Source organism: Odocoileus virginianus, chromosome 5 (genome assembly GCF_023699985.2).
Source record: "Odocoileus virginianus isolate 20LAN1187 ecotype Illinois chromosome 5, Ovbor_1.2, whole genome shotgun sequence".
Classification (NCBI taxonomy): Eukaryota; Metazoa; Chordata; class Mammalia; order Artiodactyla; family Cervidae; genus Odocoileus; species Odocoileus virginianus.
In genome coordinates this window covers 31,891,075-31,914,331 of record NC_069678.1, presented here as the reverse complement: position 1 = coordinate 31,914,331, position 23,257 = coordinate 31,891,075, and the positions used below count along the sequence as shown (strand labels likewise).

General features: G+C 39.1%; 1 protein-coding gene across 1 annotated transcript in view; it reads left to right on the top strand.

The window, feature by feature from the left end:
* The first annotated feature begins 12,752 nt into the window (after positions 1-12,752).
* PALMD (palmdelphin) overlaps positions 12,753-23,257 on the top strand; it is a 55,970-nt gene continuing 45,465 nt past the window's right edge. The window contains exon 1 of the mRNA XM_020911955.2: positions 12,753-13,123. Coding sequence (XP_020767614.2) covers positions 13,079-13,123 — 45 coding nt within the window. The 5' untranslated portion in view covers positions 12,753-13,078. The remainder of the gene's footprint in view (positions 13,124-23,257) is intronic.

Sequence of the window (23,257 nt, the reverse complement as noted above, 5' to 3'; positions counted from 1 at the left end):
ATGGGGAATACATGTAAATCCATGGCTAATTCATTTCAATGTATGACAAAAACTACTGTAATGATGTAAAGTAATTAGCCTCCAACTAATAAAAATAAATAGAAAAAAAAAAAGGGTCTCTAAAATTTTCCTGTTTTAGACCTATATTTTTATTTAATTCATTAAGGAGAAGGATCAGGACTGGGTGACCTCCAGAGCAAGCCTCTAGTAGAAATACACTCATAGCTCTTGTCCCTAATGGATGTCTTCTGAAGCATCATAGGAGGGACCTTGAGGACAGCAGTCGACTGATACCTGCCAACAAGGTAAGGCATCATTGATCCAGAACTATGAGGAGGGGGATCTAATTCAAAAAGATCCCTGAGTTTTCAACTTAGGACAATTTAAATATTATCTCCTCAGAGAGGCTCCCTTGACAGCTCGGTCTAAATTAGATAAACACCCTACGACTCTGGCTTAAGAACCTGCTTGCCAATGCAGGAGGCACAAGAGAGGGGTTCGATCCCTGGGTTGGGAAGATCCCCTGGAGAAGGAACTGGCAACCCACTCCAGTATTCTTATCTGGGAACGCCCATGGACAGAGGAAGCTTGGGGGCTACAGGCTGCGGGACCACAAAGTCAGACACAACTGAACACAGCCAGCAGCACATCTACCACTGCCGCGAACTCCAACCAGCAACTTCACTGAAAGTCCCTCTTTGTTTTCTCTATAGAACCTGACACTGTCTAAAACTGTGCTTTTAGATAACGGCCAACCGTGTTTACTTTTCTCGTGTCTGTTTTCGCCACTGAAATGTAAGGCTCAAGAGAGCACAGTGTCAGCGCTACTTAGAACACTCTTGCCAGCCACATGTAAAGTGCCCAAGTCATGGCAAATACGCAACAAATACTGGCTGGGCACATGAATTTAACCATGCCACAACAGTCATCTCCCTAAGGCGTATAGCAGTGAAAAGGTTCACACTTGAACAGACTTTTAAATCTCAAAAGATTTTTAGTCATCATTTGATTTCCATCAACATGTTTGAACCAAGATTTTATTTGTCATTCCAAGTGATTCATCTTTCCAACTCACCACAGAGGCACTGATACAACGTCAGCTGACACACACAGGTGATATGCCGGCTGTAATTCACACAAAGGTCCTACTGATGCCCAGCGAGTTTCTTAGGGGAAGGGTTACTTCCTTCTGTACATGACTTGACCACTCAGTAAAACATGAATGCTTAAGCTCACATTCCTTGTAGACTATGGGAAGTGTTTTCATCCCTAAATATATCATTCACATAGACCTAAACACTTTGAGGGGTGGTAAGTTCATAAACATACCTAGGCCCATTTAGTTATGTTTTATCTACAAATAACAATGCTATGGTTAAAAGGGAGGAAGGAGAAAGAGAGAGGGGCAGATGGACTTTGAGTAGTGAGGATACAGGTAATAATCAAGAGCTCTGTACACATTTGGATGAGAGAGAGAAAGTAATTCCGGCCATGCTCTGAAATTAATTCCATGTGCTGCTTGAATCACAATGTTGGCTATAAGCTTCAAATGAACTAGCACTTGTTTGTTTGGTGGAATGAACCAAGGGCTGTTGACAGAAGCAGGAATAAAAGCTGCAGGAAAATTGTTGTGAGAAGCAAGGACTCTCAACTAGTATTATAATACCTTATCAAAGTGACTTTGGAAAAATCCTAGTCTCTTTTCAAAAATGTTATTTCTGTAGAGTGTTGAATTTACATTTTGATATTGGAATAACCATTGTGTGCTCAAAGATCTTCCCCAGGCCACATCTGTCCTAGAGAGTCAGGGAGACTATCAAGGATATAGTATGCATTGCAATGATTCTTGACACTGGAACTTCCCGCCTGTGATGTCACTCCACTCCCAAAAGTCGAAATCCTTCTCATCCTCTTGGATCCCTGAAGTATGAAACACCAAACTGAAAAGAAAGGAAAGAAGGGAAAGAGAGAGAGAAAGAGAGAAAAAGAAGCACGGAAGAAAAGAAGGGAGGGAGGGAGGAATGGAGGGAGGGAGAGAGGAAGAAAGGAAGGAAGGAATGAAGGAAGGAAAGGTAGTGGTTTGGGCTGCAGTAAGTATAAAAACAAAACTAACCATGAATCAGCTAACATTTAGGACTTTTCTATAGGAGTCAAATATTTCTCCCAAATAGAGAAATCAGTGGGCTACAATATGATAGCTATTCAATCAGCAAGAACATTTTGCTCTTTAGTATAAGGAAATTTGTAAATAAAGCTAAGCTCTGGATTAGTTCCCAAGGGGAAGATTATGCAGTTTGCTTTGGTGGAATGTCAAGACGTAAGGGGAAAAAGTGATCATCAGTAAACAAATGCACAGAACTGAATCACCACATTCTTTTTTGTGGACAAACCCGTCTTTATTTTGAGCCCTATGTTAGGAAGTCACTGCTTCTCCTCGGTATAAATAACTTGCCATTGGGGGCTACTATTTGTAACGCCCTGAGTGCCTCTCTGTACATTTCACCCACTGTGTACCCAGGGCATACCATTTCTCTGCATTCCATTCGTCAGCATGTGCATTTGCACTTGGGAGTTTTGTGGTAAGAGAGAGAAGACCAGCAATCAGCCAAAGCTTGACACAAAATTGAAAATGTTTACATCGCACAGTTGGAAGCTAGCTGACCACTAGCTCCAGTAAACATAATACTTATTTCATTAGACCATCATAAAACGCATTTCTGTCTTCACACATGGAGATTTGGTAAATTCAAACAAAAGAAAATGGCTCCACCCCATGCCCCAAAAGGATGTGATTTTTATTTCATTCATATCCATTTCCGAAAAAGATATGGAAATAAAAGAGGTAGATAAGAATATAACTCGATAAAAGATCAAATGTCAAATGGGCAAGCCATAGTAAGTTAATAAAGCCTTGGACAAAGTTAACTAGAGATAGTCATCTGACTTGACCTTTCTTTCCCAGCTGAATTACTATTCTTCCCTTATTCAGGGGCTGCCTTTAGAGGGCTGGTTGCTATTGTGGTACCATAATGGCTTAGAGTTCATTTTTAAGAATTCCAAAGTCTCTCAGGAACAGAGTGAGCTGCTCTTTGGGATTTCACTTTGAAGGAAAATTTTTATGTAGTTTGTTTTTAAATTTCTCTTCTGAAAATATTTTTTATAGAATAAGATTAAAACTAGATGATATATATTGTTGTCAACTACACTTCAATCAAATAAATTTTAAATAAAATCAGATATATACAGAGGGATATTTTTGTTGCTTAGATCTTCTTGTTTTAAAAAGTGGCTGTTGGACAATTGGTGTAGGTATAACATGGCAGCTATCTCTGTCACCGTTAGGACCAGACTCTTAGAACTTCAAATTTCATAGGAAATAAGGATTCTAATTAACCAGCTCTAAGGGAGGTCCTACAAATCTGTTTGTGGCAACTATATTTCTTGGAACCTAATGTTCTCTTAAATTCTCACCCCACCCACACCACTGCATGACTGCATACTGCAATTCTTTCAGTCTTTGCCCTGGGCGGGCATTAAGCAATCTAACTCCCACAGTTAGAATCTCACCAGAGAGAAGTCAAGAGTGGGAAAGAGGAGAAGGGGGATGAGATGAGAGAATCTAATGATAACAGATCTAATCACAAAACAGTGATTCTTCATACTGTGCTAAAATAGAGTAAACCTCTTAAACGAAAAGGTTTGGGGATTTTTTGGTTTTGTTTTGTTTAGGTTCTTTTTTAAAAGCCTATCTAAGGCATGCAGTAATCACTGGCCATTACATAACATCCATCTCTCCAAAGAGAGACCCATTAAACATTTTAGAAGTAAACTTTCAGTTGGCATCTTTCAAAACAGTTATTTCCAAAAATCTTCAGGCTAGAATTACCATTGTCTGGAATCCAATATGTCAGTAAAAACCTCAGAGCCTTCACTCTTAATAGCAAAATGGACTGATGGGTAAACACGCTGACAGCTGGCTCCTTTCTTGCTTTGCCATGCAAATCCTCTTTAACATACCTGGCTCACACCCTAGCTTTCAGAGTGATGGCTCTGCCTAGTAGCCAATCTAATTGGATAATCTTATAGCATATTTCCATTATAACAAAGAATCAGACCACGACCTCCAAGATTTCCATAGACAGTCTAGTGGAAAGACTATCGGACAAAGAGTCTACCATTTAGTGAATTGGCTCCCTGCTCAAATTAGTCAGTCCATCTAAGCCTCAGTTTCCCCATGTTAGAAATGAACCCATCTGATAGCTTCTTGGCTCACAGAGAAGGATGAGACTCTGGTCTTTCTCCTGAACAAGTCAATCACAGTATTAGGTTATGTGTAGAGAAAGATGCAGTCATGTGAAAGCACTGAAAGAAATAATACTGTGCCTGTAAGATTTAATAAGCCGTTCTAGGAAACTGACTTGAACAATAAGAAATTAATACTAACAGTTGCCATTTGTTAAGCAACTATTATGCTCCATGACCATCTTTAACTAAATATTCATTTAACCTTGATAAAAAAATTTATGAGAACTATTATTACTATCAGTTTACACCTGAAGAAATAGACTCTCTGAGACAGTGATTTTTTCCAGGTTCACTCATCTAGTAAGTAGAAAAGTTGGAAAATAAGCCCAAGTCTCTTTGATTCCTAAACCACCTATATTTATTAACTTCCTAATTAGGATCAAGATTTTGATATATATGAATTAGTTAAGGATCATTAATATTTATAATGAAAGTGAAAGTGTTAGTCGCACAGTTGAGTCTGACTCTTTGTGACCCCAAGGACTGTAGCCCGCCCAGGCTTCTCTGTCCATGGAATTCTCCAGGCAAGAATATTAGGGGTGGGTAGTCATTCCCTTCTTCAGGGAATCTTCCCAACTCAGGGACTGAATCCAGTTCTCCTGCATTGCAGGCAGATTCTTTACCATCTGAGCCAGCAGGGAAGCCCTAATATTTATAATATGTGTGTATATATGTGAACAAACATTTTAATATGTGTATAAATATGCATAGCCTTTGAATACCACATACCTTACATAATAAACTGGGGTCTTATAAGCCTGTATGTGGACAATTTGGGAAGTAAGTCATCCCATCATCTGCTAAGGAATCTATATCTGGGGAGAATATTCAGTTTGCCTATGGTGATCTAGAAAATCAAGGACTGTTTACTGTACAATTTCCCTTTTACCTTCCTACCCTCCAACCTGACTCATTATCTTGATAATTAATTCCTAATTGTCCAAATCTAAAAGATTCAAACAGCTGGCTCAGCTTTCATTTTCGCTAGGATGACTTGGCTGAACTCTGCCCCCTCCTCTGTCCAGTATCTGACTTTGGTGACCTAGCACTTTTCACACAGTGTTTACTTGGCTTTTGTTTACCTCCTGTATTCTCCACTGAAAAGAGTTCATTGTCTTATTCATCTCTGACTCTAGCAAATAGCATGAAGTTAGTTACATAGTCAGTAGATATTTAACCAATGTGTGATGTATGGATAGGAAAATGAACAAATGATCAGAACTCAGGGTACTTGGGCTTCCATGTAGCAGTGACACCCCTTTACAATTTCATATCCAATTCCATAACTGATTCCTGTGACAGCCAAACTGATCGTTGAAACTTTTAGGGATTACAGGTACTTGAGATTTAAATATGAAAACCAGGAATTCCCGTGTCTGAATTCAACAGTCTAGCAGAATGATGGAATCAGTGACTCCTTTATGAGGAAGATAGCTCCTCAACGATCAATTTCAATTTCTCCAGTTGTAATTATGATCCCCATGCAGATATAAGGCTATTCATTTTGCTATACCAACAAAACCTGAGATTCAAACTTAAAGAGAAAGTAAGAAGATAATGCAAAAATCTGGGAGCCAGATGGTAGCTCCCCTGGTGGCTCAGACTATAAAGAATCTGCCCACAATGCAGGAGACCAGAGTTCAGTACTTGGGTCAGGAAGATCCCCTGGAGAAGAGAATGGCTACCCACTCCTTTGAAGGGCCCCGACTCAATATTTCTTTGTGCAAATCTAGAACAAAAACTTCCAACTACACAAATGTTAAAACGCAATCACTCTCTAAACTAAAATCACAAATTTGAGGAAAAAATACAAAATAATTTTTCAAAACAAAAAACAAACAAAGTTCAAACTTTTCAAGTTCTAAGAATAGCTAAGTACACACAGAGGCAAACTAGACAATTTCAGTATCCAGTTCAGTATGTGTAGTATCACTTATTGTGGACACCATTCAAAATACTTACAACTTCAAGAACATTCTTGATCCAAATGTTTTAAATATTGTCTTGAATTGACTGACTGAAAATGAAAGCCTCAAGTGAAGGTATCACAGTGGATCAGCACTTTTGAAAACACCCAAACCCGAAAACAATGCCAAGGGAAGGGCAGCTTCCTTACACTGCTAACAAAGGCAGGAAAATGAATAAGGTAAACGTCCTCACCAAAAGCTCTGACTCAAAACAATACACTTAGAGTTCAATTCAGATGGTCCTTCTATCCTCTCTATGGTGAACACTGTACACAGTTATGAAAGCCACTAGGTCTGGATGTTTGAGTTGTGAATTGAATTTATTTTGTTGAGACACCTATAGCCCTTGATCATGATGGAACAGTAATTGTAGGTTCTTTAGACTCTTGCTTTTCTATGGTTTATATCATTGCTAACGCTTTTTTACAATGCTGATTATATTCATGTCCATTTGTAAACTGAGTCAAAGGAAACTAGAATATAAGATTCTAAATATGTTAAATATTAACTTTTCATTTTATGTGCACATGAGAAAAGAAATAAATTATGGAACACTGGAATTTTGTTTGATGGGTGCTTGGGGAATTATTCTGCTATGTATGTTTCACTTGTTAATAGGTTTGTTTGTTTTTATCCTGTGGCTATTTTGGACAGGCTATTAGATAACTGAAGCTGAGTTCAGAAAATGGCTGTTTTCTTCATCTCCAAAAAGTCCAACAATTATTCTAAATCTTCTTTCTCACCAAATTAAGTAGTTGTTTTAATTCTAGGAAACTCAGCATGAAAGAACTTTAAGTTGTTCAAAGAGAAAACAGAATACTTAACCACACACACTCTTCGGATATCCGTTAGTAGAATTTTGGTACTGATATACCTCTATTCCTAGGAATACTTCACTTACAGAAAAGTTGTAACCTTTAAACAAATTCCTAAGGAAAAGTAGTTATAGACTGTGTGCAGTCTTAAAAACTCAGTTCCACAAATTACCAAAATGATGGAGTTCGCTTGTCATACATAATATGCTATTCTAGGCATGTATTAATATATGTAGTTAAACCTGGTGTTACAGTGTCTCATTATAAATGAGGGAAAATAGAGGTAGGATGATGTAATGGGCTGGGGTGGAACGTGGGTCTAGACAAGCCCAGATTTAAATCCTGGTCTCACTGCGCACTGAACATGTAACTCCCTGATAGGTTACTGAATCTTTTCAAGTGTTGATGCCCAAATACAGACAAAACCCTTCACTATGTGGGAGTTGCACCTCTTGTGAAAGAAGCCAATAATCCAACCAACCAACAAGCCAAAAGAGTGCATTATATAGTATTGTAAAAATGGTAAGGGCTATGGCAAAAAAAATCCTAGAGAAGGAAATGGCAATCCATTCCAGTATTCTTGCCTAAAGAATCCCATGGACAGAGGGGCCTGGAGGGCCACAGTCCATGGGGTTGCAAAGAGTTGAACAGGACTGAGCAACAAATACATGGCAAAAAATAGAGCAAAGTGAGGGGGATTGCTAGAATCAGACAGAGAGAGGTTTGTGGTTTTCTATAGTGTGGTCAGGGGAAACCTCATTGAGAAGGTGATATCTTGGCAAAGACCTAAAAGACGGTGAGAGAATGAGCCATATAGGTATTTCGAGTAAGTGAGTTCCTAAGACTCTAGGGCAGAAGGGGAGAGTCTAAGCTGTAGATACAAATAAATGCATGTATGTGTACTCAGTCCCTTTAGTCATGTCTGACTCTTGGTGACCCCATGGACTGTAGCCCACCAGGCTCCTCTAAGAGTCCATGGGATTCTCTAGGCTGGAACACTGGAGTGGATGGCCATGCCCTCCTCCAGGGGATCTTTCCAACCCAGGGATCCAACTTGCATCTCCTGTGTCTCCTGCATTGGCAAGCAGATTCTTTACCCACTGAGCCACCTGGGAAGCCCCATAAATAAATGCAGTCTTGGCATTTAAATGGCATTAGAATGAGATGAAATGAGATCCCTAGGGAGTGAGTAGAGAAGAATAGAAAAGGAAAGAGCACCGACAACAGAACCCTGGTGTCCAGGCTGGGGAAAAGAGAAGGAATCAGCAAAGAAGGCTAAGAAGGAGAGACTAGTGAGTTAGGAGTAAAATTAAGAGAGCATGTATCCTGGAGGCCAAGTGAAGAAAGACAGAAAGAAAGAGGAATCAACTCTGCCCAATGCCATGAATAATTCAGGTAAGATGAACACCTACCCTTTAGATGGTCTTAAAGCCTATTGTATTTCCCTCACTCAGCCTCTAAATCATAAAGCTCCAATTACCTAACAAAAAAATGGGCATATTGTCAACTCAACTATATAGAAAATCCTAGCATGAGTATAAAGCAGTATCCAGAATCTCTTGGAATTTATGTGATCACCCCATTTATCAATACATGTGTGTGTGCTAAGCCACTTTTGTAGTGTCTGACTCTTCGTGGTCCTGTGGACTATAGCCCACTAGGCTCCTCTGAACATGGGATTCTCCAGGCAAGAATACTGGAGTAGGTTGCCATGCCCTCCTCCAGGAGATCTTCCTGACCCAGGGATCAAATCACATCTCTTACATCTGCATTGGCAGGCAGGTTCTTTACCACTAGCACCACTTGGGAAGCCCTTATTAATGCATACCTGTTTCTTACTTGTGTATAGCAATTAAATCCCACCCCATACTAGAGATGGAAAGGATGTGAAGAAACTCACATGGCCCAGAGATATGGGAGAGTAAGGGTCAACAGCAATAAGAATAGAAATGGACTGGTCCATGAGGTAACAAAGAGTCAGGCACAACTGAGCGACTGAACTGAACTGAACTGAACTGATCACATAATAAATCTGAGTGCCAAGATGCTTTTAATGATTCTATCAGAGATAAAGAATTTTCAAAGAGCAGTTTGGAGATCAGTCCAGTTCAGTCACTCAGTCGTGTCTGACTCTTTGCAACCCCATGGGCTGCAGCACACCAGACTTCCCTGTCCATCACCAAGTCCCGGAGTTTACTCAAACTCACTACCATCAAATCGGTGATGCCATCCAACCATCTCATCCTCTGTCATCCCGTTCTCCTCCTGCCTTCAATCTTTCCCAGCATCAGGGTCTTTTCAAATGAGTCAGTTCTTCACATCAGGTGGGCCAAGCATTGGAGTTTCAGCTTCAGCATCAGTCCTTCCTTCAGGACTGATTTTCCATAGGATGGACTGGTTGGATCTCCTTGCAGTCCAAGGGACTCTCAAGAGTCTTCTCCAACACCACAGTTCAGAAGCATCAATTCTTCAGTGCTCAGCTTTCTTTATAGTCCAACTCTCACATCCATACATAATTACTGGAAAAACCAGAGCTTTGACTAGACAGACATTTGTTGGCAAAGTAATGTCTCTGCTTTTTAATATGCTGTCTAGGTTGGTCTTAGCTTTTCTTCCAAGGAGAAAGTGTCTTTTAATTTCATGGCTGCAGTCACCATCTGCAGTGGTTTTGGAGCCCCCCAAAATAAAGTCTCTCACTCTTTCCATTGTTTCCCATCTATTTGCCATGAAGTGATGGGACCAGATGCCATGATCTTAGCTTTCTGAATGCTGAGTTTTATCTCAACTTTTTCACTCTCCTCTTTCACTTTCATCAAAAGCCTCTTTACTTCTTTGCTTTCGTCCATAAGGGTGGTGTCATCTGCATATCTGAGGTTATTGATATTTCTCCCTGAAATCTTGATTCCAGCTTGTCCTTCATCCAGCCCAGCATTTCACATGATACACTCTGCATATATGTTAAATAAGCAGGGTGACAATATACAGCCTTGGCGTACTCCTTTTCCTATTTGGAACCAGTATGTTGTTCCATGTCCAGCGTTGCTTCTTGATATGCATACAGATTTCTCAGGAGACAGGTCAAGTGGTCTGGCATTGCCATCTCTAAGAATTTTCCACAGTTTGTTGTGATCCACACAGTCAAAGGCCTTGGTGCCAGCCATTAGAGATCTTTATTCTCCTTCTTTGCTCTATTTGCTTTCCACAGCATTTATCACAGTGGCTGTTATGAGAATGTGCCTCTCAGACATCCATCTATTGGAAAATAATTGACCACGGGGTCCCAGCTGTTGTACTCTGAAATCCATCCCTGTATTTTCTCTAAGACCATGCCTCTTAAGAATTACACCCAGCTGTTGATTGAATCTGGCAAGAATGCTAAAGTAGGCTTATTCCTGGGAGACACAAGGTCTCTTGGTGGCTGACGTTGTAATGCTCTCTGATAGACTTGCCAATCTTCCTTGAACTGCACAATAGATCAGGCTGTTTCCACCTGATTTTCCTTCACTCTTACCTTCACTCTGGTCAGATTTGCACATGTTCTGACAACTCTCCCAGACTCCCCATCTCCAGCCTTTGCTGCCTACCTCCCCCATTCTCTCTCACACTGTCATTCTCCTAATAAAATCAAACATATTTAATCCACCTTGGCATTTGGACTCAGACCAACATAATCATCTTCTCACATCCTACATTTTGCTTGTTTATTATATTTTCTGTTTTACTGCCCACTAGAATGTAAGTTGCAGCAGCACAGGAATTTTGTCTATCCATGTATGTCAAACATCTACTAGAATGCCTGGTACATTGTAGGCGCTTAACGAATACATGCAGAATAAATGGACAGCAAAGGCTTACAATTAGCAAGTTAGTAAATTCATATTATCAACGAAATAACTGAATAAACACATGACAATCCCAATCAGTTATCACAACTTTGCTCCTTCCTCAGTTCCCTGATCCTATTATTTAATCTAGTCCTTCCCTTACACTAGAAAACACTTGGGTTTTCCCATTACAGAAATGAGATTTGAGAGGTAAATTGTTTTTAGGAAAAGATCCAGGTTAATAATTGGATGACTGCCATCTGTTCTGGGCAGCCAATATGCAATTTTGACTGAGATATTTATCACTATCTTTCTCTTGTCTTTAATTTCAGCCAAGATCTGCAGATAAACAAAATTGAAATTTTTGAAGGCTAAATATTCATCCAGTAGGAATCAAACTTGGTCCACACCTGATCAATTCTCCCATTCTCTAGCTTCCCTAAATGTCTCTTGAGGATGGATGAGTAAGGACAAACTATTCTCAAGTATGACTCCAGATTCTGGAAATAGGGTTCTATGGTGGGATGGCTTTAAATGACAATATGGGGAAGTCTTCTCACTGGGGCCACCAAGTTTACTTAAGGAGATCCCCACAGGGTTCCAACTAAGGGGTTTAAGCCCAGCTCTAAGTGTTCTGGGAGCTAGATGGAGGAGGAGGCTGGGGTCCCAACTCTTTCTCACAAAGGTGGATGTAATCTTCAGCCTATTTCTTGGGCAGACCTGAAGAATGACTGTTAGAAAATCCAGGTTCCAATCCTGGCTTTGCTGTTTATTACCTGTATGGAAACTGACCTCTCTGATCCTCAGCCCCCTCATTTTTAAAATAGGGCTAATATCTTTCAGCCTCTTGTAAGATAAATCTGACGTAAAGCATTTGCCTATAGAGGGTACTCAACAAATATTAGCCATCATTAATTCTGATATCGATAATGCAAAGGAAAGTAAACCATTTGTTCAATGTTTGGGTTGTCCTTTTAACTTCTTTAGCTGAATGTTGATATGAAAGTGCTTGACAGCATCTACACATATAACAATGAAGTAGATGGTAATTAGGATTTATTGCATCAAAATTTAATTAAAGAAAGGGCAAGGGAAAGAAAACAGACAAAGTCAATCATAAAGCTTTCAAAACTCTCCTTTGAGCTAAGAGTTTCACTGGGTTTGATTTCTTTTTTCCAAAGGGCCAGGGAATTCTCACATGGTGTCAGGCTACATGAGTTACAGAATGTCTCATCAGACTTTCAGAGTCGCCACACTCCTTTCTCCTGGGTAACTGGTGAGGTCAAAATGGCCACCTTCCTGAGTGTCATTGATGAACAAGGTGCAAGAAAGAAATGCATGCCAAAGAAGTCCAAGACAGAAATAACAGAGAGTGGTACTTGACATTTAAACCACACTGAACACGGCTGATGGGCCAAGCTCTTAACAATGTCACGTCACTGTCTTTAATTTCTCCATGACCTAAAGATTCCAAACTTTGAAACAAACTGGTGGAGTAGGAAGAGAAGGAAGAGGTGAGGACAGCCTGATGTAAATTTACCACTAGATTAAATTCTAAAGTTGCTCCAGAATTTTGTATTATTATCTGAAAGCAATCAAAGAAAGAAAAGCAAGCAAGTGACTTGGCCCAGTCAAGGTAAGGCTCTGTCTTTGCAACTCTGGTAGAGAGAGAGTAGGGGTCAACAACTTTGTACAAACACACACAGACCCACACATGCAGAGATCTGGTTGTGTGTGGCTAGAGCAGAGGCTGATGAAACCCAGAGCGTGGGCTCCTGGTGCTACTCTTAGAGAAGAATGAATCGGGTAAGGAACAGTTAATAAGAAAATGTGCCTCGCTCACTGTGCACATTGCAACAAAGAGCTGGCAGCTCCAGAAGGAAAACGGCTTCTGCCGCTGCCGTTCAAACTTGTCAGTCAGCCTGTGCCAGCAGCCTCAGCGTCTGCCTCCCCGGCACACCCTCATTACATGTGTCTGTCTGGGCTGATCTCTACATCTGCTCAGAGACGCTCCTGCCGAGTCGGGGATTTCTGCTTTGCTCCACCGGTGCAGGAGTGGGTCTCTCCCGGCTTCTCTCCTGTCACCTCCACTCCTCTCCCCAAGGAGGCTCCTGCTTTATGGTAGCTTTGGACTTCGCTCACTGGCTGCCTGTCCCCGACTTCTAGAATGGAAGAAGCTGAGCTGGTGAAGGAGAGACTCCAGGCCATCACAGTAAGTCTGCCTAGTTATAACTCACGGAGGTGCTTGCTTACAGGGACGACAGCCACGCTGCTTGCTGCCCCTGCTGCCGAGCCCCGCTAGTGAAAAAACAGAACTGTCACCTTTCGCGGGCAAGTCTCTGCCGCTCTCTTAACCCTGGCGACCCTCTGTAACTCTTGGGCTTCCGAATCTAAGTAGAGAGCAAATGTTCTCGATTTTCACAAAAACTGTACCTACGTTTTAAATAGCAGTCAGAAGCTTTTAAGGCAGTTTGGTTACCCTATCATGTACCTGAAAAGCATAGATTTTCCTTACATTTATATCTGATAAACACTAGATCAAGAAACTGATCTTCAACTTGGAAAGTTTTTAAAACAATTAACTCACCAAAAAGTGAAAATCTTTTAAAAGGAGGAGAAAAAGGAAATTAAGAAAACTACTTGAAGTTTTTTATTTGTAGTTGTGATAGTGTGTTCCACAAATTAAAATGACTGTCGTTGTACTTTAGCTAAGGATTAAACAAGAGAAAAGTAGGTAAAAGCACGTATCAGATTAATTCTAAGATATCAGTTTCCAGCAGAGTCACAAACTGAATAAGATCCTGATAAAGGAATGTAATGCATGCAATGCAATGGATTGGGAAAATATTTTGTTAATACCAGGAAGGAGAATAGTGCATTTTTTATGTTTGTTCTGGGAAAGAATCAAAGTATGAAATGAATTACTTTCCCTAAGTGATCCAGCTTTTTTTCAATTTTACAAAGCCCTCTATTTGGCAGTCACCTGGAAATCTCTGGCACAATCATTTATCATTGGCTACAACTTATCATATAATTTTTTTAAAGAAAAAACACTTTAGAAATCAACATTCCATTTTTTCAGCATTTTCTGACACTGAAATTAGCTGTCAAGAGTACTGTTTAAAAACTGATGCATAGTATCACAGATGTGGGTTTATTAATTTAAATGTATATTGGACATTAATCTACAAAAATTACTCTTTACTGTCTTGTGAAAAGAAAACTGATGTAAAATCAGAGTGAATAGAAAGATATTATTCTTTGCTCTTCAAATTCTCATAGCATAAATTATTAATATTATTAAGCCCAATTTAGAATTTTTATTAAAAAGATACAAAGTTTCAGTTTCCATCCAGAAAGCTTTCAATAACTCTAAATATTTTCTCAACCAATGGTTTAGGAACCAAAAGTCCACAGATAAAGTTGGCACTTTTCCATAAGGCAGTGCTCTCAAAATGTCCAACTCCTAATTAGTACATTTTCCTTTCTTCAGAAAACCTTGGTTTGGATTATTGTTTGTTTTGCTTTGTTCCTTTTGTTGTGAAACTCAGCCACTGTTTCAGCTGTCTTGCTTTAAGGGACAGGAACTGGGCTCTGCTCTGCTGTTTTTGGCGTGGGCCTTTTGCATTACAGCTGTTGTCTAAAGGTTACTTTATCAGGCTGTGTGAGTTGTGTGGGCACAAGCTCTGCTTTTCCTGACCCTTCTATCCCCTAATTAACTAAATTAAATCATATATCCAATGAAATCCACATGTAGCTCCTTCCACCTTTTCCTTTTTGAATCACAGCCTACCCTTGCTTCAGCCGTTATTACGCCTGCTGCACTTTACAACTCATACTGAAGCGGCACATGTTCTAAGGGTAAGATCGCACTTTGAAAACTAGGAATTTTCACTGAGGGTTCCAACTCCAAATAAAACTAGGACAAAAGTCATAATGCTTTAAATGCCTTACAAGCAGACCAGAGAGTAAACAGGTTCCTGAATATACTGGTGTGTACTTTTATGATGATTAAAAAATAATAATAATAACAACAACAACTAGTTTTTGGATTATTTCATTAGCTTAACCATATCCCATTTGAAAGAATAAGCATGTCTAGAAAGCAAAATTACAAAATAATTATATTTTGGAAGTAAAACACTTGTATAAAATGGTAGAGAAAAAATTGAGAAAAGTTTATGGGGACAAATTTACCCTAGTCTATACCTCACTGGACCAAGTCCAGTCACAGAGGTCACCACTGAAGATGAAAAAATGGAGCACTAGTGTGTCCATGGAAACAACACATCCACTCATCTCCCTCCCAGACGCCCTGGGAAATGCCAGCTCGCTCCACCCTTGCCTTACCCAGGAAGCCACCTCAGCTATTCCCCTTCCCCCTAGGGAAATGAAAACACAGTGTCCAGAGAGTTTTCAGGGATTGTCTCACTTTTGGAAGCACTTAAAATCTTCAGACTCTCAGACCTAGACTAAAACTCAGAGACAATAATCTCATTTTAACTGTTTTCATTCTATTTCTCTAAACTGAAATAATTTTTATATACTTCAGGAACAAAATCAAAAGACAGTTGCCCAGTATAACCAAACAGAGATTCAGAGACTTCACTTTATTTTTCTAATAAAGTTTTGCTTTCTGCAAAACTTTCAACATTCTAAGATCAATTTGAGTTTCATACTAAAATTTATTCCTCTAATTCCTAGCTGAGAAATGAAATAATCTTCACTGCAATATTTATTCTACATGATTTTGAGGGTGCAAAAAATCATTATTTCTACTGCAAGAAATTTTCACTGAAACTTGATAGAATCAAGTGCCAGTCTTCTTGTTCCTCTTTTGAAAAGAAACAGATTAAACACAGCAAGTAGATGGAATGTGACATTAGGTTTTCAAATTGAAAACTAAATTACTGTGATGGTGCCTTTATTTCTTATACCAGTAAGTTGAATTTTAGATTATTCAGAATGCTTCTCAAAGACTTAAAGGGAATAAAAGAAAAAATTATGAAAGTACACAGAAACGATTGTTTAAATAGGGTACTTCATTTGGCTGGAGAAGGAAAGAGCCATCCAGTCCAGTATTTTTTCTGGAAAATTTCATGGACAGAGGAGCCTGGAGGGCTGAAGTCCGTGGAGTCACAAAGAATTGGACACAGCTGAGCAACTGAACATGCGCTCCATTTGGGTATACCAAGTATGGATTCTATTTTGTATACTTACTCTCATATTTCTCCTTCATTACCTTATCCAGGTACTGGCATACCCTGGAGACACTGCAGATTTGGTTCTAGATCACTTTGATAAAGCAAATATCACAATTAAGTGAGTCACATGAATTTTTCAGTTCCCAGTGCAGACAAAATTTATGTATCAACTATATAACATAATGCAATATTACTATGTCTAAAAAATAACACATATGAGTGCTAAGTTTCTTCAGTCGTTTCCCACTGTCTTCTACCCTATGAACTCCAGGCTCCTCTGTCCACAGGATTCTCCAGGCAAGAATACTGGAGTGGATTGCCATCCCCTCCTCTAGGGGATCCTCCTGACCCAGGGATCAAATCCACATCTCAAGCTTCCTGCATCGGGAGGCGGGTTCTTTACCACTAGCACCAGCTAGGAAGTCCGCAATTTAAAAAATACTTTACTGCTAAAAAATGCTAACCATCATCTGAGTCTTCTGAGAGTTGTAATCTTTTTGCAGTAGTAGCATCAAAGATCACTGATTACAAAGACAAACAGTGTATGTTTTCACTTGTATGTGAAACCTAAAAAAATAAAGCAAATGAACAATTATAACAAAGCAGAAGCAGATTCATAGATACAGAAAAAAAACTAGTGGCTACCAGAATAGGGAAAGGGGCTGGGTAGGGGCAAAGTAGGTAAAGGGGATTAAAGGTACAAACTATTAGTTATAAAATAAATGTTATAAGGACATAATGTACAGCACCAGGAATATAGTCAATATTTTATATACCTTTGTATGGAGTAAAATCTATAAAAATATTGAATAGCTAGGTTGTACACCTGAAACTAATATAATATTGTAGGTTAACTATGTTGTTGTTTAGTCATTAATCTGTATGCAACTCTTTTGTGACCCATTGACCTAGCCCACCAGACTTCTCTGTCCATGGGATTTCCCAGGCAAGAACACTGGAGTGGGTTGCCATTTCCCACTCCAGGATATCTTCCCAGAACAGAGATTGAAAATGTGTCTCATGTGTCTCCTGCATTATCAGGCAGAATTCTTTACCACTTTCTTGAGCCACCAGGGCAGCCCTCAAGTCACTATACCTCAATTTAAAAAAAAAAAAACAAGACTGCTCACAACGGGAAAAAACAAGAACAAAGATCACTGATCATACATCACCATAACAAATATAATAATGAAAAAGTTTGAAATATGACAAGAGTTACCAAAATGTAAAAGTGATCAAATGCTGTTAAAAAATAATTGTGCTAATAGGCTTACTCTGTGCAGAGTTGTCACAAACTTTCAAACTATTTTAAAAAAGCAGTATCTATGGAAATAAACACTATGCATCTAGCGGAAAAAAAGTGAAGCACAATAAAGTGAGGTACAGTTGTTCCAACTCTTAACTTACTAAATTAATGAGTTAATTAATCTCTTAGTATCTCTTAGCCAAAGAGTTTTAAGTTTTCAATTATAAGTGGAAAACAGAATATTTCAAACTAAGTAAATACTACATTGATTAAAAAGTCTCTTGAGGCTTAAGTTACTACACAGTATTTTAACAAATATCTGATTTTTATACAAAAGAAGAACTATTAAAGTAGGCTAGCAAATAGAAATGCACTTTAAATATTATCAGAACTGAGGCTACCAATGTCTCCAGTGTTCTCTGAAAGAATGACATGAAGGACTGAGTTATCTCTACAAGGTTCCTCTCTGGAAGTGAACATGGTACACATCGAAGAATGATGAAATGGCCCAAGTGAATTTCCCACAAAAACAGAAATATCTTCTGATAATGAGTAATATCCTGTATTGGGGACTTCCCTGGTGGCTCAGACGGTAAAGCATCTGCCTACAACGCGGGAGACCCAGGTTCAATCCCTGGGTCAGGAAGATCTCCTGGAGAAGGAAATGGCAACCCACTCCAGTATTCTTGCCTGGAAAATCCCAGGCACAGCGGAACCTGGTAGGCTGCAGTCCATGGGGTCACAAAGAGTCAGACACGACTGAGTGACTTCACTGTTCATATCCTCCTTCCCAAGCAACACATTTTCTTATTTCCATTCCCATGGTGGCATTAGGAAAATATTGTTACTAAATAACAGGGGATACTCAGGCTGGAAAACTCCTAGATCTGAAACTGCAGGAGATCATAGAAGTGCACAAAAATAGTAGTACTTTGGGGCCGGGGTTGGGGGTACAGTTAGTGAGCTCAAAAAAATCCTGAGAACTATAATCAATATATAGAGAACAAATCCAGTCGAGAAGAAAATGGGTAAGAATAAAGCTGACATTTTTACTTTCATCCAGGTTTAACTTTTAGCTGTTAGAAATTCACATTATCCACTCATTCTCTCATTCCTTTTTTCAATTAAAGGTTATTATTGAGCACTTACTAAGTGCCAAACCTCATTCATTTTTTGCTTTAACAATATATGTACTCAGTCTCTAGCCATGTCTGACTCTTTGCAATCCCATGAACTGGAGCCCACCAGACTCCGCTATCTGTGGGATTATCTCAGAATGAATATTTCCTCTTCCAGAGGATCTTCCCAACCCATGTATCAAACCCACATCTCTTGTGGTTCTTGCCTTGGCAGGCAGGACTCACTACCACTGAGCCACCTGGGAAACCCTCAATGACATGCAATATTTACTTAAGTCTCATGCTTTTAAATGAAAAGAAGTGAAATAAGAGGAATTAGGAGTGTCAGAGGGGCTTCCCTGATAGCTAAACTGGTAAAGAATCTGCCTGCAATGCAGGAGACCCCGGTTTGATTCCTGGGTCAGGAAGATCCACTGGAGAAGGGATAGGCTCCCACTCCAGTATTCTTGGGCTGCCCTTGTGGCTCAGCTGGTAAAGAGTCCACCTGCAATGCAGGAGACCTCGGTTCAATCCCTGGGTTGGGAAGATCCCCTGTAGAAAGGAAAGGCTACCCACTCCAGTATTCTGGCCTGGAGAATTCCATGGACTGTATAGTCCATGGGGTTGCAAAGAGTTGGACACGAATGAGTAACTTGCACTTTCACTTTCAGGAGTGTAAGAAGTGGGATGGGATGGGTTGCAATTTGCTGTAAAATGGTCAGGAAGGGCCTCAAGGAGAGGGTGACATTTGAACATCGATGAAGGAGGTGAGCTTGTCAAAAGTTAGACAACAGCAGTAATCACAAGAACAAGCACCTGCCTAGAACTGACTCCATTTGGTAATAAGCCATATAAAGTCCTGACACTGGAATTTGAGCAACAGAGCCAGATTTGCCAGCCAAAGCTGCTCATGACGCAAAATAATCAAGAGCTCTACATTTCCCCAGATCCACTCCCTATTTTGTTCCACTCCCAAGGAATTTTTTCTAGACTTGTAAACATAGGAATGTAGGAGGCAGAAAGTTCTTTGTATAAAACAGAAATCTACTCAATACAAAGACCACTATTAAAACAGTACCATAAATATACATAGATCCTAGTTACTTCTCTTTTTAATTAATTAATTCTGGTTTTGGCTGTGCTGGGTCTTCGATGCTACCTTCGAACTTCCTCTAGTGGCAGCACGTGGGCCTAGTGTTGAGGCTCTTGACTGTAGAACTTAGGCTCAGTAGATGTGGCACATGGGCTTAGGTACTCCTTGGCATGTGGGGTCCTTCCAGATCAGGGATCAAGCCTGTATCCCCTGCATTGGCAGCAGGCCCTTAACTACGGGACCACCAGGAAAGTCCCTCTAGTTACTTCTTTAGCACATGCTTCCTCTCACTGGACACTCCACCTTATCTCATTCACCTTTTTCCCAATATCTGGTATTTTCGAACAGTTAATATGACAGTTAATGACCTCAAAGCAGGATCTGCTACATAATTTGTGAGGCCCAATACACCATGAACATGTGGGGACCCTTGTTCAAAAAGTATTCAGAATTTCAAAGTGGTAATAGCAGAACTTTAAAAGCATTCAAATGAAGCTCTGGGCCCCTCTGAGAGTGGTGCCGCCATGTATGACTTCCCAGGTCACATGTCTAAGAAGCCCAGTTCAGCCATGGACATCTCTTTCCTATTCATCCCTTCTATACAAATGAGAGCATAAAAACAAGTGCAAACCAGCCTGGATCTCAACAGAAGGTAGAACTTAATGTGTATTTGGATCATTGTGTTGTTTAGAATCCTAACGACACCTTAAAGTAATAATGACTAAAGGAAGCATAGTGAACCACTGTTTCACTGCACCTTGTGGTTAAGACAGTTATGGAAAGAACTCCCAATTTGTCATGATCATCCCAAGACATTCACATAAAGTTGGTACATGGAGATGTAGGAATCTCCTAAGCAAAGATGTCCTGTGCCAGTATATTCAAACAATTAAGCCTCTGCACAATTTTCCACAGTGCTATGCTAAGATTACATGTTTCTTCCAGAGAGGGAAAGGTTTCTTAAAACAAAAGTGCTATGCCACATTTCTTTGCCAAACATAATAGCCCACCCACAAAGGAGACCATGTGATGAGGTACAATAATTTTGATGCCTTGTTAAGGAAACTACTTTTTGATAATCAGGGATGGTTTTTCCAGTGTGCTGTGGGGTGATAATGCTGCGCTGCCAAGCCCGCTACTGACAAGGATCCCCACAAACTTCCTCAACATTACTAGATGGTGAAAAGGAAAAGCTGCCTCTTTAGAAAACTGTGATTAAAACAAGCCGGAGACTAAGTGACTGAATCTAACAAGAGTCTAAACAGTACAGTGTAGTTCAGGCTAGAACCAAAGAAGAGTTTCCACTTCCTAAACTACAGACTGAAACTACCTAGCTTCTCTAGAGATAAAATAAGAATATTTTAATTTATTAATTTATTCAACTTATTTAAATGGCAGTGGTGTCATTCTCAGAAACTCAAGAAGTTTCCTCACCAGGAGCCCTGTGACATGTCAACTTTCCTGAAACACCATAGGAATAATCTCTGTGAGATCCATACTTACAGTTTTTATGTAAAACCCCAGTGACTGAGTGAAATTCACTCAAACCATTTTAGACATAGAGCCAGGTAATTTTCTGAACCTCTAGCTTCTGTCTTAAGCATGAAGTTTTCAATGTGTAACTGTATCAGTAATTGGCATGGAGTGATACAACATGTTATAAGGAGACATAGCAACTACTCAAAATCAATCTATGCTACCAAATCTAAATACAAAGACATCTCAAGCACAAGAATTCTGCAATTAAAAAGAATAATAACACCAAACTCCCAGTCCATCTCTCCTCTACCCCACCCCTCTTGGCAACCACAAGTCTGTTTTCTCTATCTGTGAGCCTATTTCTGTTTTGTAGATGGGTTCACTTGTGTCATATTTTAGATTCTACAAATAAGTGGTACCATATGGTATTTGTCTTTCTCTTTCTGACTTACTTCACTTAATATGATAATCTCTAGGTATATCCATGTTGCTGCAAATGGCATTATTTCATTCTTTTTTACTGCTAAGTATCTGTATATACCACATTTTTTTATCCACTCATCTGTCAATGGACATTTAGGTTGCTCCCATGTCCTGGCTATTGTGAATAGTGCTGCTCAGAACATGAGCTTCTCTGGTGGCTCAGTGGTAAATAATCCATCTACCAATGCAGGAGACACTGGTTCAATTCCTAGGTCAGGAAGATCCGCTGGAGAAGGAAGTGGCAACCCACTCCAGTATTCTTGCCTGGGAAATCTCATGGACAGAGGTGCCTGGCAGGCTACAGTCCATGGATCACAAAAGAGAGTCAGAATGACAGTGACTAAACAACAATGAACATGGGGTGCATGTATCTTTTTATTTTTTTATCTTTTTGATTATATAGTTTTGGGAGTTTGGGGTTAGTAGATGAAAACTATTACATATAGAGTTGATAAGCAACAAGGTCTTACTGTAGAGCACAGAGTACTGTATTCAATATCTGAGATAAACCATGATAGAAAAGAATATTTTAAAAATGTATACATGTATGTTTAACTGAATCTCTTTGCCATACAGCAGAAATTAACACAACTTTGCAAATCAACTATACTTCAATGTTTTTAATGGAAAAAAATTAATAGCAATTAAATTGAAAACTCAGTATTCAAATATACAATGAATAGACAAAAATCAAAAGCTTTCTGAAAAACAACAGTCAGAAATTGTAATCTAAAAAAGTGAGACATGACCAAGCACGCATGATGTAATGTGAAAGTAATTCATTCCTGATAGCTACACTTTAAAAAAAAAAAACAGTTAAAGCCTAAAAATAATTTTATTTAAGAAATGGGAAGAATTTATATGAAGAAATCTTTATGTTTTTGTTTTATACCCACTAAGGCACTGTGCAGGATATATATAATTTAATTTTACTAAGTGATATATATGTCTAGAGAGACACACCGCTTCTTGAGGTAAAGTCTGAAGACAAAAAATGTTGTCACATATTTTCAAATTTATTTTAAGTTTAATGCAATTCCAATCAAAATCTCTAAGGAGGCATGCTTATTCACTTCTGGTGGCACCATGAAATTGTTAAAACAGAATAATTTGGCAATCAGTAAAAGAAAGCTCAGAAACTGTTTTACTATTTGACCAAGAATTTTATTAACAAAGAAACATACAAATACTGAAGAAAAATAAGAGATGCATATAAGATGTATTCTTAAGACATTCATAAGATAGCAAAATCATTTCTTAGAGTATTTAATAAAAAGTGGAATCCAATTCAATGTCCAAAAGTAGGGATTAGCTGAATAAATACAGTGCACATATACAAGTTTGTAGATATACTTGCATATATATATAATGGAATAATAAGTATCCATTAAAAATAATTTAGAAGACTAATGATGTGGTATATCATCATTTCATGGTATATCAAGAGAAATAAGATTGCTAAATGTGTAACAATTCCAGCTTTATATGAGCTATAACATATTATGCAGATGTAAATCATATATAACAGTATCAATCTCTGATTATCCCTGGATAATGATAATTATTATTAGGAGTAACTTTTAAAATTCTACCAGTGTATGTGAGTTTTTGTTTGCTTCTTTGGCTGTTTGTTTGGTTGGCTGGTTTGTTGGTTGGTAATTTTGGTTTGGTAGAGAGTGATGAAGCATAAGGAACCGGCTGAGTTTTCCATTTAGTTTCTATC